The sequence below is a fragment of the Macaca nemestrina genome, chromosome 8, assembly GCF_043159975.1.
Source record: "Macaca nemestrina isolate mMacNem1 chromosome 8, mMacNem.hap1, whole genome shotgun sequence".
NCBI lineage: Eukaryota > Metazoa > Chordata > Mammalia > Primates > Cercopithecidae > Macaca > Macaca nemestrina.
Genome location: NC_092132.1, coordinates 50,559,873 through 50,579,982, shown reverse-complemented (window position 1 = coordinate 50,579,982; position 20,110 = coordinate 50,559,873). Strand labels below are relative to the sequence as shown.

Here is a 20,110-nt window from a genome sequence, read left to right as displayed (position 1 = left end):
CGGGTTCAAACGATTCTCCTGTCTCAGCCTCCCGAGTAGCTGGGATTAAAGGCGCCCGCCACCAAGCCCGGCTAATTTTTGTATTTTTAGTAGAGACGGGGTTTCATCATATTGGTCAGGCTGGCCTTGTGTTCATGATCTATGAATGCATCTTTTTTCAGTTTTAATCCTTTGTTAATGAAAAATACAAGAACATCACAGAACGGATGTACGATAGGGTTAACAGCGCCTCTAGCGTGGACATCGAAAGGATCAACTAGGCTCTAAGTATCGGGAGCTAGCCCTGAGAAGCAGCAAAGCTGGATATCACTGTATGCTGCCATCCGTCCAGGAAGCGGGTAGGAAGCTGGTGTTCTCGGCAGGACAGCGGGAGCAGCTGCGGAGAGGACCCAGGTGCGAGGAAATCTCAGAAATGGAAACGGGGAAATTGAAAGCACAGGAGATAACTTTGCTTGGGTCACAGCTCGAACCCATCGCTTTTATTAAATAAAATAAAATAAATATTTTATTTACGAAAATATTGAGGCCCGTATTTCTCAAAATATTGAGAATATATTCTCGCTGGAGAACTATCAGGTAACAGGGAAAGCCTACCCGCTACCCGGCTTTATGCGGCGCCGTCTCCTATGGCAACCGGGAGGAGGCGTGGTTAGAGGGTTAGTCACGCCCCTATCCTCTCCAACCCGAACAACGATTGGTCCGAAGGCGCGGCGGTGGCTCGGGGAGGCGGATCCAGGTTCGCAGCTCCGTCTGGCCCGCGCCGCCATTTTGGATTGTGTGAGTTTCCGGGACGTTCGGAGCGCGGCCTCTCTCTCGCCGGATTCCGCAGACCCCGGGCCCCGGCCCGCATCCAAGTGTCAGGTTGGAGCCTGGAAGCGGCCCTGGTGGTAGCGGCGGCGGGGGCAGGATGAGCGCGGAGGCGGCGGACCGGGAGGCGGCCACCTCCAGCCGGCCCTGCACCCCGCCGCAGACCTGCTGGTTTGAGTTCCTGCTGGAGGAGTCACTGTTGGAGAAACATCTGCGCAAGCCCTGCCCGGGTGAGCGCGGCGCCTGCACCTGGGGAGCGGGACACCGCCACCGGAGCCGTTCGCCCGGTTTCCATCCGCTCCCCGCCTTCTCGGCCACCGAAGCTGCGGCCGGGCTCCTCCCTTGCCTTAAACATGCCCGGGTGGAGGTCAAAGAAAAGCTCGAAACAAAGGCTCTCCTAACCCCGGAGGGGAGGGCTTGGCGCTGTCAGCCCAAACCCTTTGGTCCTTTTTACGATTTACCTTTTTACTGTTGGGGTTTTAGAGCCTGCGAGGCGGGTCTTGTGGTTGCTTGGGTCGGGGAGGCTGACCAGACTCCTCCTTCACTGAACCCCAAGCTGAATAAATTCAGGAAGACGGGGAGAAATCAGCTGTTGGATGCTGATCCTGACGCTAGTTATTATCTTAGGTTCTTATTTAAACATTTTGTTCTTCAATGAGGGGATTTTATTGACTCTTATTCCATAGTTGGGCTGTAAATTAAAAGAAAATCTTTGAAAGCAGGAACTGCTGCACATTTGCAAGATGGCTTTGTATAGTGATGATAATGATTAATAGCCCAGTTAAATGGGTGTGATGGGGGCGGAGGAGGAAAACTCCAGGCATTCTCAAAAAAGGTATTGGCACCAAAAGGTAAGTTCCTCGGATAACGTTTTTCTAAATTCAAATCTATATATGGCTTGTTCAGTCTCGTAGACTGGCCTTAACTGATAGAGATCACTGTGTAAGAAGTTAATGTACTTAGGCAATTTTGCCACCCGTATGATGCCCTTAATTCATTCCTTTTGAAAGATACTTGTTGAGTGCTTTCAGGTTGCCATGCACTGTGCTTAATTGTTCACATCTGTTACTCCTTTAATCTTCAGAATCTGTGAGGTAGGTGATAGTATCTTCTATTTTGCATTGGAGGAAACAGGTGCAGAGAGGTCACTTGATGGAGGTCCCCCCTAATTAAGTGTCAAAATAGTAGTTCTGATGCTTGTATCTCATTCTTCTAATTGGCACTGGTTATTTGCAGAACCAGAAATCTATGACTGTTATGTTCTTCCCCATGAGGTGCTTTTTTTTGCTTTCTTCCACTCTAATGTTACCCTTCCTCCTTACCACTCTTCCTCATCTGCTTTAACACCCAAGCACACTTCTTACATATGGTATTCCTTAGTCATTTTAACAGCACAGCTGTTTGGATTCCTTTTGTGGCAAAAAAAAAGAACAAACAAAAACAAACCAATGGTGAATCCTTTTGTATCTTCATAATTAAAACTTAAATTTAAGAATTTATTTTATTTTAAATCCTAGATCCTGCACCAGTTCAACTTATAGTTCAGTTTTTGGAACAGGCTTCCAAACCTTCAGTTAATGAACAAAACCAAGTTCAACCTCCGCCTGATAACAAGAGAAATCGTATTTTAAAACTACTTGCTCTTAAAGTTGCTGCACATTTGAAGTGGGACTTAGACATATTAGAGAAAAGGTATATAAGATTTCAGTGAAATTTCATTTGAAGTACTATTTAGATATATTGGTTTATTTCTATATCTGCTTTTGTGATATTGGCTCTTAGAACTTACAGACTGGGCGCCTTGGCTCACGCCTATAATCCCAGCACTTTGGGAGGCCAAGGCAGGCGAATTACTTGAGCTCAGGAGTTTGAGACCAGCCTGGCTATCATGGTGAAACCCTGTCCCTAGCTGGGCAGGATGCTGGCGCCTGCAATTTCAGCTACTTGGGAGGCTGAGACACGAGAATCACTTGAACCCAGGAGGCTGAGGTTGCAGTGAACCGAGATGGCGCTACTGCACTCCAGTCTGGGCGATAGAGTAATACTCGGAAAAAAAATAAAGATTATATGTTCTTGATAAAATATGCAAGTATAACATTACTTTTGATGTGGTAACTAGAGAAAATCCACACCTGAACTGTTGTAAATTTCTCAAGTGACTTTTACATATCTGAAGAAACTGAATAAAAATTGATAGATGTGTAATATGGATGATTTGCTATTGAATAATTGAGTTAATTTTACTGGTCATAAATCACTGTCTCCTGTTAAAACAGCTGATTAGAGTCAGTGCTTATTTGCTTAAAAATAAATACTTTAAAGGCTGTGATTAGAAAATGATTTATTATCCCCTTCTCATCACAATATAAAAAGATCCCTTATAGGAAGTTGGGAAAAATTCAAAAAATGGGAAATAATTGGGGGAGGAGAGAGTATTTTTTTAACATTTTCATGTAATTTTTGTTCTTTGTTCTCCATAGGCTTAAAGTTGTGATCGTATCCTATATACTGTTTTGATTTCTGGTTTTTTTCATCTAGCAGTATCATGAACGTTTCCCCTTTTTTATGTTTTGGAGATAATTCCTTTGTATGGATAATTTATTAACTGTTCCTTAATTGACAGTCATTTAGTTTATTTCTAGTTTTTCACTGATAGAAGTCACAGGACTTAAATATCTTTGCCTGTAAAATAAATTTATCTGTATTTTGAGTTGGATTCTTAGGATAGCTCCTTAAATTGCTGGATCATGCAGTATAAACATTTTTAAGACACATAGATATTGCCAGATTGCATTCCAAAAGAGTTTATACTCACACCAGTAGTATTCAGAAATCCTCTTTTTAACCACATTCTTCAGCATTAAATATTAGAATTTTTTTTTTTTTTTTTTTTTTTTTTTTTTTTTTTGGAGACGGAGTCTCGCTCTGTCGCCCAGGCTGGAGTGCAGTGGCACCATCTCGGCTCACTGCAAGCTCCGCCTCCCGGGTTCACGCCATTCTTCTGCCTCAGCCTCCCGAGTAGCTGGGACTACAGGCGCCCGCCACCTCGCCCGGCTAGTTTTTTGTATTTTTTAGTAGAGACGGGGTTTCACCGTGTTAGCCAGGATGGTCTCTATCTCCTGACCTCGTGATCCGCCCGTCTCGGCCCCCCAAAGTGCTGGGATTACAGGCTTGAGCCACCGCGCCCGGCCAAATATTAGAATTTTTAAAGTGTTTTGTTTTGTTTTGTTTTGTTTTTTTGAGATGGAGTCCCGCTCAGTCACCCAGGCTGTAGTGCAGTGGCACGATCTGGGCTCACTGCAAGCTCCGCCTCCTGGGTTGACGCCATTCTCCTGCCTCAGCCTCCTGAGCAGCTGGGACTACAGGCGCCCGCCACCATAAAGCATAGTTTCAATCTGAAGGGGGGAGCCTGTATGTTACAGACTGAAGAGACATCAACAGATAGCAATGGGTACAAAGAAGTATGGTATATATGAGGCAGCTGGAAAATTGAACACTGATATGCCGTTTGACAGTAAGCAAGTCTAAATTTTTTAGATGCGAAATTAATATTGTGCTTATATTAAGAGTTAATTTTTTGAGATATATTCTGAAATATTTATGGATGAAATGATTTGGGAAGTGGGGAAGAGTAGAGATGAAATAAAATTGGCCATCAGATGATAATTGCTAAGTGATGGTACATAGGGATTCATTATATTCTGTCTACTTTTGTGTTTTACGTTTTTTCATAATAAAAAGCTTTAAAAATCTTTTCGCATTTGATAGCTAAACCCAGAGATGTGGTTCCTTAACAAAGTAGGTATTTTCAGTGACGATATGGAATTCTGTATGTGTTTTGTGTTTCTTTCACAATTAACATGCAAACATGTACGTTTTGCTTCTTCCTTTTAAGTTTGTCTGTTCCAGTCTTGAATATGCTACTAAATGAACTACTCTGCATCAGTAAAGTTCCTCCTGGGACGAAGCATGTAGACATGGATCTGGCCACTTTACCTCCGACCACTGCCATGGCTGTACTTCTCTACAATAGATGGTAAATGTTTTCAGAAACTCGAAATGTGTTGGGCAACTTCTGTTTTATTGCACTGTGGCTTTCAAGGGTGTGCTTTTAATGGACCCATTCTGTTGCAGGGATTTCTCAAATCTTGGGAACTGTGAGTCTGATGGTGGAGAAAATTTGTGACTGCATAGATGAAAGGCAGTCTGATTAAAAATGTGGTTGACTTATCACTTAATGCTTCAGATAATTTATGCAAACCTAAGGAGTACTTGAAAAAATAATTGAGATGACATTTATAAGTATGAAATTTTCTTTTTCCTGTCTTTTCTTCAGGGCAATTAGGACAATTGTTCAAAGTAGTTTTCCAGTCAAACAGGCGAAACCTGGACCCCCTCAGTTAAGTGTGTAAGTTGGTGGCTATGACCCTTACTTGGCGCTTTTTTCATTAGAGTTTCAAAAATGTTTGCAAGTTTTTAATAAGCTCTGCTATGGAAGAAGTAGAACAGGAATAGGAGGGCAGAAGGCCTGTGTGAAGGTTTGTTTGAAGGAGTTAGAGGGGCTGGAGAGTCAGGTAATGTGCTAGATACAGAGTTCTAAGAAGGGAAGTGCTTTGGGAATTGTGCCATTTATCTGAAAGCACTAAGGTTTTTTTTGTTTTGTACAGTTTTTTTTTTTTTTTTTTTTGAGCTGGAGACTTACTCTGTCACCCAGGCTGGAATGCAGTGGTGCGATCTCGGCTCGCTGCAGCCTCCGCCTCCTGGGTACAAGTGATTCTCCCACCTCAGCCTCCCAAGTAGCTGGGATTGCAGGTGTGTGCCACCATACCCTGCTAATTTTTGTATTTTTTAGTAGAGTCGGGGTTTCGCCATGTAGGCCAGGCTGGTGTCGAACTCCTGACCTCAGGTGATCCACCTCCCTTGGCCTTCCAAAGTGCTGGAATTACAGGTGTGAGCCATGGCACCCAGCCTGATATTTTTTTCATTTAATTAAATTGTCTTGAAAAAGATACATTTGTATATGGGGAAATTAATATATGTAAATATTAGAGTACAATTACAAAAGTTGATCATATCTGGAGGTTTCCTTTTTTTTAAATTTTTTATTTTTAAGGCTAGTCAAGTGAAGCGGGGGAGTGGAGGATGGAGTTTTAAACCTGATTCTTAATTTCCACATGGCAGCTTACCCAAATTTGGAGCTAGAGAGCATAGTTTCTAACTTGATTCAAATGAGCTTTTGTTGTAAGTTTTGCTCTTAAATTGAGTAAATGAGACTGGGTGCTGTGGCTCACACCCGTAATCCTAACACTTTGGGAGGTTGAGGTGGGAGGATTACTTGAGCCCAGGAGGTTGAGGCTGCCGCTGCACTCCAAACTGGGTGACAGGGAGACCCTGTCTCGAAAACAAACAAAAAACCCAAACAAAGTAAATGAGAAAATACTAGTACGTTAATAAGCATCGTAATAGTTGAGGGTTTTGTTTTTTCAAACATGAAAGTAAATAACATTAAAAACACTCTTATTTAAATTGAACCTGGCTTTCAAGAATGATGCTCTTAAGTTTTGAATTTTTTAGTCTTGAGAGTAACTTTTGATACTTTTGTTTTCAATTGTTTCTCTTTTAGGATGAATCAAATGCAACAGGAAAAAGAGCTAACAGAAAACATTTTGAAAGTGGTAAGTATTGGCATCAGTTACACAGTAACATTTCAGGAACAACTTTAGAGCAGCAGTTCCCACTTTTTTGGCACCAGGGACTGGTTTTGTGGAAGGCAATTTCCATGAAACCGGATGTGGCGGGGGGCAAGGATGGTTTCAGGATGATTCAAGCACATTACATTTATTGTGTACTTTATTTCCATTATTATTACATTATAATATATAAGGAAATAATTATCCAACTCACCATAATGTAGAATCAGTGGGAGCCCTGAGCTTGTTTTCCTACAACTAGATGGTCCCTTCTGGGGGTGATGAGAGAGAGTGACAGATCACCAGGCATTAATTCTCACAAGGAGGACGCAAGATGGATCCCTCGCATGTGTAGTTCACAATAGGGTTTGCGCTCCTATGTGAATCTGATGCCCCCATTGATCTGACAGGAGGTGGAGTTCAGGCCATAACGCAAGCGATGGGGAGTGGCTGTAAATACAGATGAAGCGTCTCTTGCTCACCCGCTGCTCACTTCTGCTGTGTAGCCTGGTCCCTGGTACCAGTCCATGGCCTGGGGGTTGGGGATCCCTGCCTTTAAAGCATGTATAGATGTATCTTCTAATTTTGGGGACATGAGAGTTGTGAAGGTCTAAGTGCCGTGACATTAAGGTTTTTACTATTAGGATGTAGGTAGTATTCTAAATCACATGTAGACTTTCAGTTTTAATAGTAGAGTACTATACCACTGATTGATTCTATTTTTGACTATTTCATGATACATTAGTAGATACGAGAAACTGATTTTACAGATGACGTCTTTATATTCTTTTGTATTTTCCAAAAACTCTGACAAACATGTATAGTTTATATTTTAAAATTACTTTTATAATAGGGTTTTTTTTTTTTTTAATTTTTTTTTTTTTTTGAGACAGAGTCTTGCTCTGTTGCCCAGGCTGGAATGCAGTGATGCGATCTCAGCTCGCTGCAACCTCTGTCTCCTGGCTTCAAGCAATTCTCCTGCCTCAGCCTCCTGAATAGCTGGGATTACAGGCATGTGCCACCACTGGGCCCAGCTAATTTTTTGTATTTTTAGTAGAGATGGAGTTTCACCGTGTTGGCCAGGCTGGTCTCGAACTCCTGACCTCAAGTGATCCGCCCACCTTGGCCTTCCAAAGTGCTGGGATTACAGGTGTGAGCCACTGCACCTGGCCTAGCAGTTATTTTTAAATTGATCTACATAATGGAAAATTAGAAACCTGACAGTTTCTGTAATTTAGAAATAATTTCTGTAATTAGCACCAACAATGTTCCAGATTACCATGTGAGGTATAGGGGCTGGGTGAGGAGAGAAAAAGGTAAGAAACGATCTGTATCTCACTATAGCAAATATGCTGTAGTATTTTGAATGTGGAAGCCAGAGCCTGTATCATTTCATTGTTATTATCTAGTTCCTAATAAAATGGCTGGCACAATGAAGCATACAGAGATTCCTTGAACAAATCAAGTGGAACAGTGCAAGTTTTTTCTTTTTTAGATAGGGTCTGACTCTTTTGCCCAGGCTACAGTGCAGTGGCCTGATCTTGGCTCATTGCAACCTCCACCTCCCAGCCTCAAGTGATCTTCCCATCTGTTTTCTCAGTAGCTGGGACTACATGCATGTGCCACCACACTTGGCTAATTTTGGTATTTTTTGTAGAGATGTGATTTTGCCATGTCGTTCAGTCTGGTCTCGAACTTCTGGACTCAAGGGCTCCACCCACTTCAGACCCCGCAAAGTGCTGGTATTACATACATGAGTCACTGTGTCCAGCTAAGTCTTTTTTTTTTTTTTTTTTTTTGAGATGGTCTTGCTCTGTCGCCCAGGCTGGAGTGCAGTGGTGCGATCTCAGCTCACTGCAACCTCCACCTCCTGCGTTCAAGCAATTCTTCTGCCTCAGCCTCCCAGGTAGCTGGGATTACAGGTGTGCTCCACCATGCCTGGCTAATTTTTGTATTTTTAGTAGAGACAGGGTTTCGCCATATTGGCCAGGCTGGTCTCGAACTCCTGACCTCATGATCTGCCCCTCTTGGCCTCCTAAAGTTCTGGGATTACAGGCGTGAGCCACTGTGCACAGCCACCAGCTAAATCTTTAAAGCATTAACTTTTCTTTTTAAGACAGAATATTACTCTGTCACGCAGGCTGGAATGCAGTGGCATGATCTCGGCTCACTACAACCTCTGCCTCCTGAGTTCAAGCAATTCTCATGCCTCAGCCTCCCGAGTAGCTGGGATTACAAGTGTACGCTACCACGTCCAGCTAATTTTTGTAGTTTTAGTAGAAACAGGCTTCGCCGTGTTGGCCAGGCTGATCTTGAACCCCTGGCCACAAATGATCCTCCTGCCTCACTCGGCCTCCCAAAGTGCTGGGATTATAGGTTTGAGCCACTGCCCCCGACCTAAAAGTATTAATTTTTCTACAGAAAAAAGATACTAGTCTTTCATGTTTTTTATATTATCTTTTTCTTTTTCTTTTTCTTTTTTTTTTTTTTTTTTTGAGACGGAGTCTTGCTCTGTCACCAGGCTGGAGTGCAGTGGCGTGATCTTGGCTCACTGCAAGCTCCGCCTCCCGGGTTCAAGCGATTCTCCTGCCTCAGCCTCCTGAGTCGCTGGGATTACAGGTGTGTGCCACCATGCCCAGCTAGTTTTTGTATTTTTAGTAGAGACGAGGTTTCACCCTGTTGGTCAGGCTGGTCTCAAACTCCTGACCTCATGATCTGCCCCCTTGGCCTCCCAAAGTGTTGGGATTATAGGTGTGAGCCACCATGCCGAGCCTTCCTGTTTTTTATATTTTCTAACCTCACAATAGAAACTTATTTTCTGGCCGGGCGCGGTGGCTCAAGCCTGTAATCCCAGCACTTTGGGAGGCCGAGACGGGCGGATCACGAGGTCAGGAGATCGAGACCATCCTGGCTGACACGGTGAAATCCCGTCTCTACTAAAAAAAAATACAAAAACTTAGCCGGGCGAGGTGGCGGGCGCCTGTAGTCCCAGCTACTCGGGAGGCGGAGGCAGGAGAATGGCGTGAACCCGGGAGGCAGAGCTTGCAGTGAGCTGAGATCCGGCCACTGCACTCCAGCCTGGGCGACAGAGCGAGACTCCGTCTCAAAAAAAAAAAAAAAGAAACTTATTTTCTTTCATATAAGGTAACTTTATTTCAACAAATTTAATTGTATTCTTGCTGTGTTAAAAATTTTTTTTAATAGCTTAGTGTACTGAGCTACTAAATAGACTGTAAATATTTTTGGTTATTATAATCAGTTGCTATTTTTGTATTTTTTTTTATTGATTTCTGTAGCTGAAAGAACAAGCCGCTGATTCTATTTTGGTACTGGAAGCAGCCCTAAAATTAAACAAGGATCTTTATGTCCATACGATGAGAACTCTAGATTTATTGGCCATGGAACCAGGCATGGTAAATGGAGAAACTGAGAGTTCTACTGCTGGATTGAAAGTCAAAACCGAAGAAATGCAGTGCCAGGTATTCATTTGATATTTAATTTATGTAGGGCAATTTTTTGGTAAAAATTTTTTTTTTTTTTTGAGACAGAGTCTCACTCCGTCGCCCAGGCTGGAGTGCAATGGCGCAATCTCAGCTCACTGCAAGGTCCGCCTTCCGGGTTCACACCATTCTCCTGCCTTAGCCTCCCAAGTAACTGGGACTACAGGCGCCCGCCACCACGCCTGGCTAATTTTTTTGTATTTTTAGTAGAGACGGGGTTTCACCATGTTAGCCAGGATGGTCTCGATCTCCTGACCTCGTGATCCGCCCACCTTGGCCTCCCAAAGTGCCGGGATTACAGGTGTGAGCCACTGCGCCCGGCCTTGGAAAATCTTAATATGAGATTTTCTGTTTTTAATTAGAAATTAAAACAGAAATTAAACATCCTCCTGTTTTTAATTAGAATTTATTTCTGCCTTTGTCTCTTAAGATGCTGTTAAAACTGCATTGTATTTAATTTATACATTTTTAAGAATTGACATTTTTCTAAAAGAAATGAAAGGGAAATTTTATGTCATCTGTTCTCTGAAATAGTTTCCGGATTGTGTTTAGAAGACAGAGTTTAAGTACTGAGAATACAGTTATATGTAATTGATTTACAGTTCATTCATATGATTAGAAATCTAATAGACGAAAAGAAAAACTAATATTGTGCTAGACTTTGAAAAATCTAGACCTCAAGAGATAGTGTCTAGCTTTTCAGGGATCTTAAGTTTGCTCGCTTTCTCTAACTCTGGGCCCCTAGTTCCTTTCACAGCTTTCAGTTGATGCTCGTTGTCACATATTATATTATGTGTTTATATCTTTTTTCCCTACTGGATTATGAACTGCTTGACATCTTTTTTTTTTGTATGTTCTGCATCTTACTTTCTAGAATAGAACTTTTAGTAAAATGAAAATTTTAAAGTATTCAGTTGCCTAGAGAGGGCTACTAGGATTGTACCTTCTAAAATGTATTATCTTTCCTTATTCGTATGAGTTAGCATGGCTTCTTTTATCACTAATTCCTTTTCTGGAAAGGGGTAAAAATAGTTACGACAGTTTTGGGAAGGTGCTTTTGCAGATTAGCTTTTTGTAGAGCTGAAGGTAACCATTTATTCAAGGCCAGATGAGCTGGAGTTTGCAGCAGTAGTAAGAGTAATGAATTGGTACTTTGTAACCTTTTTTTTTTTCTTTTCTTTTTTTTGATAGAGACAGGGTCTCCCTATGTTGCCCAGGCTGGTCTCCAACTCCTGGGCTCAAGGGATCCCTCCCACCTCGGCCTCCCAAAGTGCTGGGATAACAGGATACTTGGTAACCTTTTAAAATCACTGATGAAACTTGCATATAGGAGTGTTACTGGTACTTAGTATCTCATAATCTTTCAGAACCTGTTTAAAAGTAGTTGATGACACTTCTGATTTTCACAATATGGTGGATGATACAACCTGAAATCAAAACTCCTATAAAACATCTGTGTGTGCTAGGTAAACTGTCAAATGTTCTTTTACTTACATAGCTGAGTGACAATTCCTGTGTTTTGAAAGGCAAATTAGTGGTAACACTCATTCCCTGGCATGATAATTTTTTGTTTTTTGAGATGGAGTTTCACTGTTGTTGCCCAGGCTAGAATGCAATGTCATGATCTCGGCTCACCGCAACCTCCACCTCCTGGGTTCAAATGATTCTCCTGCCTCAGCCTCCCAAGTAGCTGGGTTTACAGGCATGCACCACCTTGCCTGGCTAATTTTTGTATTTTTAGTAGAGACGGGGTTTCTCCGTGTTGGTCAGGCTGGTCTCAAACTCCCAACTTCTGGTGATCCACCCGCCTCAGCCTCCCGAAGTGCTGGGATTACAGGTGTTAGTCACCAGATCATATTTCAAGTAGGTTCGTTACAATGCTAAAATTTACCTTAGACTTAAAAAGAAAAATTGTTATTTTTTTCCCAGTAAAACCAGGCCTTATTGCCCTTCAGGGCAGCTTCATTATCAGGCTTTTTTGTTTTTATAGTAAATCTATTGACCACTTCTTAACCTCTAAACTCATTGTAATGGCTAGTCAGTTGCTAGAGTAATACTTGAAAATATCTTTTTGGTATTTTGCGGTCTATCTTTGCCTAGAAAGGGGAATTAAATATAACTTTAGTAAGTATGCATATATGTGCATGGGGGTGTGTGTGTGTATGTGTGTATTTTTTGCTCTTTTAGCATCCCTATGCTAAATGAGGAAACTCTCTAGAATGAAAATCAGCCAAGGGAAGCCGAGATGAGCAGATCATCTGAGGTCAGAAGTTCTAGACCAGCCTGGCTAATGTGGCAAAATCCTGTTTCTACGAAAAACACAAAATTATCTAGGCGTTGTGGCACGTGCCTGTAATCCCAGCTACTCTGAAGGCTGAGGCAGGAGAATCGCTTGAACCCGGAAGGAGGAGGTTGCAGTGAGCCGAGATCACACCATTGCATTCCAGCCTGGGTGACAAGAGTGAAACTCTATCTCAGAAAAAAAAAAAAAAGGCCAAACATGTAGTGTGGACTAAATAGTGCAAAGCAATGTTGTAGAAGCTAAGGAGAATTAACCTGGTTTCATTGAATTGGACAGAACCATATTTATAAAGCAAATCAGTGAAGAGTGGTTTCATGATGAATACCAGGCATGATTATAGCTTAGGAGTTTGGAAGAGGAGTATCTGTTGCCAAAGGTTGGTTTGGTGGTGTAAAAGGAGTGAGGGGTGTGGAATGAAGCATATTTCTAGGATCTCTTGTGAATGGGGACTTGGGAAGGCTGGTGTGATTGAAATAGAATACAGTAGAGAGGTTTGTAAAGAGAGATTAGGCCAGATTCTGAGATCCTTAGAGATCAAGCCAAGGAGTTTGAACTTTCTTCTGTTTTGGGGAATAACTGAAGACTTCTTAGTCGGATCAAGAAGACTTGATCTGTCAGCCATGTGTAGAATAAATTCGAGTCAGAATATTACGAGCTTAGGAATCTGAGTTCAAACTTTGGCTGTTCCACTACTTGGTTATATGCTTTTCATGTCACTTTCTGGGCCTTTGTATTCTTATCCATAAAATGGCCAAGTTAAACTAAATAATCTGTCTTTTGAGGTTTGCATTCGGTAATTCTGGGTGTCAATATAAGCTTTTTGAAAAACATACAAATTATTTTCTTTTTTGCCTAGTGTCCACATCTTACATACAAATTCTGTCATAGAAACACACGACTGGAAAAGTTTTATAGTTAGCCTACAATTCTCAATTTAACCAGTATGTTATGGTAGATGTGCATCATCTTCACTTTTGAGGGGCTCCTCAGCTTTTTTTTCCCCCTCTCCTGTGTTAAAAGAATTCCCGTTCTTTTCAGACTTGCGGGAGGCAGAGCGTGCTTCTTACAGAATAAACTAAAAACTCCCAATACTAGCTTTCTCTAGCCTTATCTGGCTTGAGGGCAGGCATATCGCGTAAGTTTTACAAACAGATGGGTATGCTTCTTTTAGACTGAATCAGGAGCTAGTCCTAGTAAGTCATAGCATTGAGGGTGATGGAGAAACCATTGTGGTGGTGGGTAGCGGCAACAGTGACAGTAAAATCTAGTTTCTGGGGACAGCACTTGCAGGAGTGTAACTGCTGCTTTCAGGGTCTGGTCCTGGTGGCTACAGGTGACAGGAGCTGTGGAATCTACTGTTGAGATTCTTTACTAGACAAGTGTTGGCTGTCATCCTGACTGCATGCCTCCCCTGCCCTTTTTTCTAGACAGATTCTTTAGCCTTTTTAACAATTCTGTAGGCGACCTAAAATCTACTCAGTAAATCAATATTCTGCGTAAATTGACCAGAGTTGGTTTATGTTGCTTGTGACTAAGAACACTGATGGTAGCACTGCTCCTTGGAATATCTATTTTTTTATATCTTTTCTTCTGTGTTTTCCTGAGATACAGTTTTGGTTCTGTCAGCTCTTAAGTACCTGAGAAATTGTTAAGCAAATCGGTGTTCATTATTATTTCAGGTGTGCTATGATTTGGGCGCAGCATACTTCCAGCAAGGCTCCACAAATTCAGCTGTCTATGAAAATGCCAGGGAAAAATTTTTTAGAACCAAAGAACTAATTGCAGAGGTAAATCCAGTCATAATAGGCACTTAATATTCAGTTCTTTAAAACATCTATACATTTTTTTGGCTTTGATTTTTCTGATGATAAAAACATGTTCATTATTATAAATGTGTGAAGTTCAAGAAAGTACTAAAACTGGTTTTTAAAAATCTGTAATAATATAATCTGGAAATATAACCCCTTTTACAAATCTAGTAAATTTTCTTCCAGTTTTTTTTCTCTCTGTTTTTGTACAGTTAAGCTCATATTGTAAATACTCTGTATCTTGCTTAAATCTTTGACTAGGCATTATAAATGTATCATGTTATGGGGAAGTACTCTGATTTACCTAATTTCCCTTATGTTTGGGCATTTAGGTTGTTTATTATATAGCTGCAATATTTGTATCTTGAAGCCTAAATTTTTCTTCAGATTTCAGATACGTTTAAGTTCCTACAGTTATTACCATGTCAATGGTTATTTATTTTTCTGAGGCTATAATTTATTAAACCAAATTACTTTCCAGGTAAATTTCTCGAAATAGGGCACTTCAGTTAGCAGTGAGTTTTTAACAAATTTTTTTTTTTTTTTTTTTGCTAACTTGATGCGTGAAATACAGTATCTTTTATAAACTTGCCTTTCATTAATTCCTAATATGGGTAAACATTTTTAATGTGTTTTTCATTTGCATTTTTCTTTTTATGATTCAGATGACTGAATTGTAACGTATATATATATAACTAGGTTTTTGTATACCTGGTGCCTGGGAAAATTCCCACTTCAATCTGCTATTCTTAGTAGAGATATTGATTAAATACCCTAGAGGTTTAAGTACTCTAGCTATTCTAGATAGACCTGTTAGAAATCCCCATTTTACTTTGCCTAGGAAATTCATCTGGTTTCTAATTTTACGGCATTTCAGGTATAGTAATTTAAAACTTACATATTTTTTCAAACTTTTTTTTTTAAATCCTGTTTGGGTAGAAGCATTTCTGTTCTTCCCAATTGAGTGATGATTATGCTTTCTTTGCTCTCTCCTTTAAATCTCTGCTGGTATATGTCTTTTAAAACCTTTAAGCTTGTTTTTAATGTTAACACTCTTTGTTAATGTCTTGTCATACCTACTTGGTATGATAATCATGGCCACCTTTTGTATGTTGGCCTGAGAACTCTAAGCTTCAGCAAACTTTCTTTGTAAAGGGGCAGTTAGCAAATATTCAGTTAGCAAATATTCTAGGCTTTCTGGGCCACATTCAGTCTCTAGTGCATATTCTTACTATTTTTTTGTCCCCTTTGCATAGTTTAAAGCCCAAGAGACAGACAAAAACAGACCATAGGCTGGATTTGGCCTATGAGCAATAGTTTTTGACCCCTGTTCTAAACCTTTAACCTTTTGCTTTTTGATTCCTCCAGTTTTAAATTTTTCTTCTTCTTTTTTTTTTTTCTGAGATGGAGTCTTGCTTTGTCACCCAGGCTGGAGTGCAGTGGCGCCATCTTGGCTCACTGCAACCTCCACCACCCAGGCTCAAGCGATTCTCCTGCCTCAGCCTCCGGAGTAGCTGGGCCTACAGGTGCCTGCCACCACGCCTGGCTAATTTTTGTATTTTTAGTAGAGACAGGGTTTCACCATGTTGGCCAGGCTGGTCTTGAACTCCTGGTGATCCACCAGCCTTGACCTCCCGAAGTGCTGGGATTACAGGAGTGAGCCACTGTGCCCAGCCTGGCTTGAATTTTTCATTAGCATTTCCTTGTACTGTTAAAATATGCTAAGGGGGTGCTAGACTATTGTTTATATTACATGAATGGATAATGGTGTATACCTCTTACTTTACAGATAGGTTCATTATCTCTTCATTGTACCATAGATGAGAAGCGGTTAGCTGGCTATTGTCAAGCATGTGATGTTCTTGTACCTTCTTCTGACAGTACATCTCAACAGTTGACTCCGTATAGCCAAGTCCATATTTGTTTGAGATCTGGCAACTATCAGGTAAGATGTATGAGGGGGATGCAGTGAAGTTTTGGAAGCCAGACAAAACTAAGTTCAAATCCTCGCCCCACCCATTTACCAGTTATGCGTTTTGGGGCAAGTCATTTACACTGTCAGACTGGCCTGTAACATAATGGTAATAATTATCCCGTTTCCTAAGATTCTTACGAGAATCTAGTGAGAAGTTATAGTTCATAAATTCTAAGGCAAAGCATTCTACAGATGTTACTTCATCATTGCTGTTATCTTAAAGGTATAGAGTTGACCTATTTTAAATAAATTTTGTAAGAAATGCTTGTAAGCAGAACTTTTAACATTTAAAAATTGCAGGTAGACAGCTTTTAGTTGTGTGTGCATTTGTTTGCAGCTGGAATTGTTGGCTGCTAAGATATTAATAGCTTTTAGTTTTACAAAACATTAAGTCTTGTGTCTTTTGGACATGTGGCTTGTAGTCCAGCTTTATTAGCCCTTCCAAATAGTAAGACTGAAGGAGAAAGGGAGCACAGTGAACACGGCAGTTTTTCTGGTGGGTTTGGATGGTCTGTTAACAAAAACAGAGCCCACCTGCTCTTGAGCCTGCTCACCATCTTGGTTTGGTTCATGAAAAGGCCTTAATGAGTCTCTTCAGACTTTTATTGACACCCCCTCCCCCCACCCCCCCCACACCTCTGGGTGTTTATCTTCAGTTTTGTTATGAAAATAACTGGGAATTAGAATTGTGCTTTTAAAGTCTTTATTGGAAAGCCTCCATTCTAGAGAATAAACAGTGCATTCATTCATGTTTAACTCAAAATAGGAATCATGAAATGATAAAACCATAACTTACTTTTAGTTTTGTGTCTCCATTGGGTATTATTCCAGCTTTATAGGTCTCTTACCTAGGGTTTTTTTGTTTTTCACAGAAAATAGATGAAGACAGGAAACAAGATGGCACTTCTTTCCTCTGTCTTTGGCCCTTTTTAAAAGTATTGCTTTGTCCTAGGAAAGAAAATTAAACTTTCTTAAAGTTTAATTACCGATACAAGTGAACTTAATAAAGGCTAGAGGTCTTTTAGTTACATCTCCCTAGTAAAGGTTTATGAAGGGTGAGATCAATTATCGTAAAATACAGATTATTTAACAAGTTGGCTGGACGTGGTGGCTCACACCTGTAATCCTAGCACTTGGGAGGCCAAGGTGGGAGGATCGCTTGAGCCCAGGAGTTCAAGGTTGCAGTGATCTATGATAGCACTGCTACACTGCAGCTTGGGTGACAGAGCAAGACCCTGCCTCAAAAACAAAAAATCCTCACTGGAGTGGTAAGACTTATGCCAGCAAGACCTTAGGAATATCACCCAGAGAAAAGCACATGTTACTGTGACTTTAATAAAGTTCCAAAATAGGAAAATCAGAAAATAGTGTAATGGGTAGCTAAGAAGGGGAAAATAGCAATTTTGTTGCATCTTTGAGATTCATCACTTATACATTCAGGAGTATGGTAGAAACTGTATTTCTTGGAATGGGATTGTGTTTTTATGAACTCTGTGGGTTTTGTTTAGTGCTGATGAAGTAGTAGTTGAGCAGCTATAACAGGTGTGTTTTCTCACACTTGCGAAGCTGCTGTATTGCTCCTGTGGAGCCCTGCCTTGCTCGTGTTTTGTTATGGAGGTGAAGCTAGTGGTTGCTCCACAGTTTCGAAACCACTTATGTCAGTACTTTTCTGGTAGTGGCTGATTAGTTTCGTTTTCAGAAATCTCCTTTCCCCCTTCTCTCACCAACACCCTTTCTTTCTTTTCTGCTCTTCCCTTCTTGAGAAGTAGCTAAGAAAAAGTCTGTATGTTATAATGTGGGTATTTTTTGTAGTTCACAGATAATATATTTTAAATCATTTAAATTTATTAGAATCACTTCTTAGCATGTTTTTTCAGCTGAATTTTTTAAATTAGTTTTTTGGTTTGTTTGTTTGTTTGTTTTTTTGAGACAGAGTCTCACTCTGTCACCCAGGCTGGAGTGCAGTGGCGTGATCTTGGTTCACTGAAATCTCTGTTGCCCAGGTTCAAGCGATTCTCCTGCCTCAGCCTCCCAAGTAGCTGGGATTACAAGTGCCTGCCACCGTGCCTGGCTAATTTTTGTAGTTTTTAGTAGAGACAGAGTTTCACCATCTTGGTCAGGTTGGTCTTGAATTCCTGACCTTGTGATTCACCTGCCTTGGCCTCCCAAAGTGCTGAGATTACAGGCATGAACCGCCGTGTCTGGCCATATAATTAGTGTTTTTTAGTTTGTTTTATGAACTTATGTTTAGAGTATTAACTTTTTTTTTTTTTTTTTTGAGATAGAGTATCGCTCTGTCGACCAGGCTGGAGTGCAATGGTGCCATCTTGGCTCAAAGCAACCTCCGCCTCCTGAGTTCAAGTGATTCTCCTTCCTCAGCCTCTCCAGTAGCTGGGATTACATGCATGCACCACGACACCCGGCTAATTTTTGTATTTTTAGTAGAGACGGAGTTTCACCATGTTGGCCAGGCTGGTCTTAAATTCCTGACCTCATGATCCACCTGCTTTGGCCTCCCAAAGTGCTGGGATTACAGGCATGAGCCACCACACCTGGCCTAAAATTTTTTTCTAATAACATAGCTGGATTGCCTCTTATTGAATGATTCCTTTCTTACCTGTTATGTTTGGTTTGTGATCTTCAGTTTTAAAAAAGGGGTAGCAGGGCTGTTTTTGCCCTTAATCAAATTTTAAAATTTTAGGAAGAAAAGGTTTTCATAGTAAGATATTTTTGTGATTTTTTCAACTTGTATTTTCCATTATACAAAGACTTGTTTAAAGTAAAAAACTTTACCGTGATTTTTGAAATGGGTGCAACTTTATGTATGTGTTCTAGGAGGTAATACAGATTTTCATTGAAGACAACTTAACCTTGAGTTTACCTGTCCAGTTCCGACAATCAGTCCTAAGAGAACTCTTTCAGAAAGCTCAACAGGGGTAAGTTGAAAAGTTACTTTTTGATTTTTGAATAGAACAGCAAGTGCATTCTGGTTTATCAAAACCACATCTTCAAATTACCTATGGCTCTGTGACATTATTTTCATGTTGTTAATATAAGGAAAATTAATATAGTCTGTTTTAAATAGTGCTTGTGGGGCCGGGCACAGTGGCTCATGCCTGTAATCCCAGCACTTTGAGAGGGTGAGGTGGGTGGATCACTTGAGGTCAGGAGTTTGAGACTAGTCTGGCCAACATGGTGAAACCACGTTTCTACCAAAAATACAAAAATTAGCCGGGCATGGTGGTGCACACCTGTAGTCCCAGCCACTCAGGAGGCTGAGGCACGAGAATCACTTGAACCCAGGAGGTGGAGGTTGCCGTGAGCCGAGATTGCGCCACTGTACTCCAGCCTGGGTGACAAAGCAAGACTCTGTCTCAAAAAAAAAAAAAAAAAAAAAAAAAAAAAAAAAAAGCGCTTGGGGGAAAAATAATACATAGCAAAATTTCATTCTGTTGTCTGATGTGTAACTAAGTTGTCCCTTGATAAATTCAAAACCTATTCTGCTTTCTTTCTCCCCATGATTTGTTATATATTTATTAGTACACTTGAATATTCTAAAATTTTACCTCTCAGGAACAAATGGCTTATTCTTGTGAATATAATTTTGTAATATACACCTTTCTTTTGTAGTAAAAATAACATTAGTTGATCTACTTTTGTATTCTACAGAAATGAAGCTCTAGATGAAATCTGTTTTAAAGTTTGTGCCTGTAATACAGTTCGTGATATACTGGAAGGCAGAACAATTAGTGTTCAATTTAACCAACTATTTCTTAGACCAAATAAAGAGAAAATAGACTTTCTTCTTGAGGTATGACATGTTTTTCTTTCCCCTTTTGATTTATAATTTGCTTTAAGCTTACCAGTGACCTCTTAATTGCCAAATCCAGTTCCTTTTTTCCTGTCTGCCTTGCCTTTCTGTTCCTGACAGTTGGCACTTTTGACAGACTCTGCCCTTCTGCCTGGTCTTCTGCTGTAGCTCTTTTTCTAGTTCTCCCCCATGTTTCTTCAGCATCTTCATTGGATTC

At 40.7% G+C, this 20,110-nt stretch overlaps 1 protein-coding gene across 3 annotated transcripts in view; it reads left to right on the top strand.

Moving 5' to 3' along the window:
* Positions 1-761: 761 nt before the first annotated feature.
* Positions 762-20,110, top strand: part of LOC105497228 (integrator complex subunit 8) — a 57,299-nt gene continuing 37,950 nt past the window's right edge. The window contains exons 1-10 of one of the 3 annotated variants that reach the window (XM_071067985.1): positions 762-1,037; positions 2,325-2,499; positions 4,703-4,843; positions 5,144-5,215; positions 6,431-6,482; positions 9,794-9,976; positions 13,979-14,086; positions 15,897-16,052; positions 18,918-19,018; positions 19,752-19,893. In XM_071067985.1, coding sequence (XP_070924086.1) covers positions 908-1,037; positions 2,325-2,499; positions 4,703-4,843; positions 5,144-5,215; positions 6,431-6,482; positions 9,794-9,976; positions 13,979-14,086; positions 15,897-16,052; positions 18,918-19,018; positions 19,752-19,893 — 1,260 coding nt within the window. In that variant the 5' untranslated portion in view covers positions 762-907. The remainder of the gene's footprint in view (positions 1,038-2,324; positions 2,500-4,702; positions 4,844-5,143; positions 5,216-6,430; positions 6,483-9,793; positions 9,977-13,978; positions 14,087-15,896; positions 16,053-18,917; positions 19,019-19,751; positions 19,894-20,110) is intronic. The other 2 variants (XM_071067986.1, XM_071067987.1) reach the window with 2 other exon arrangements.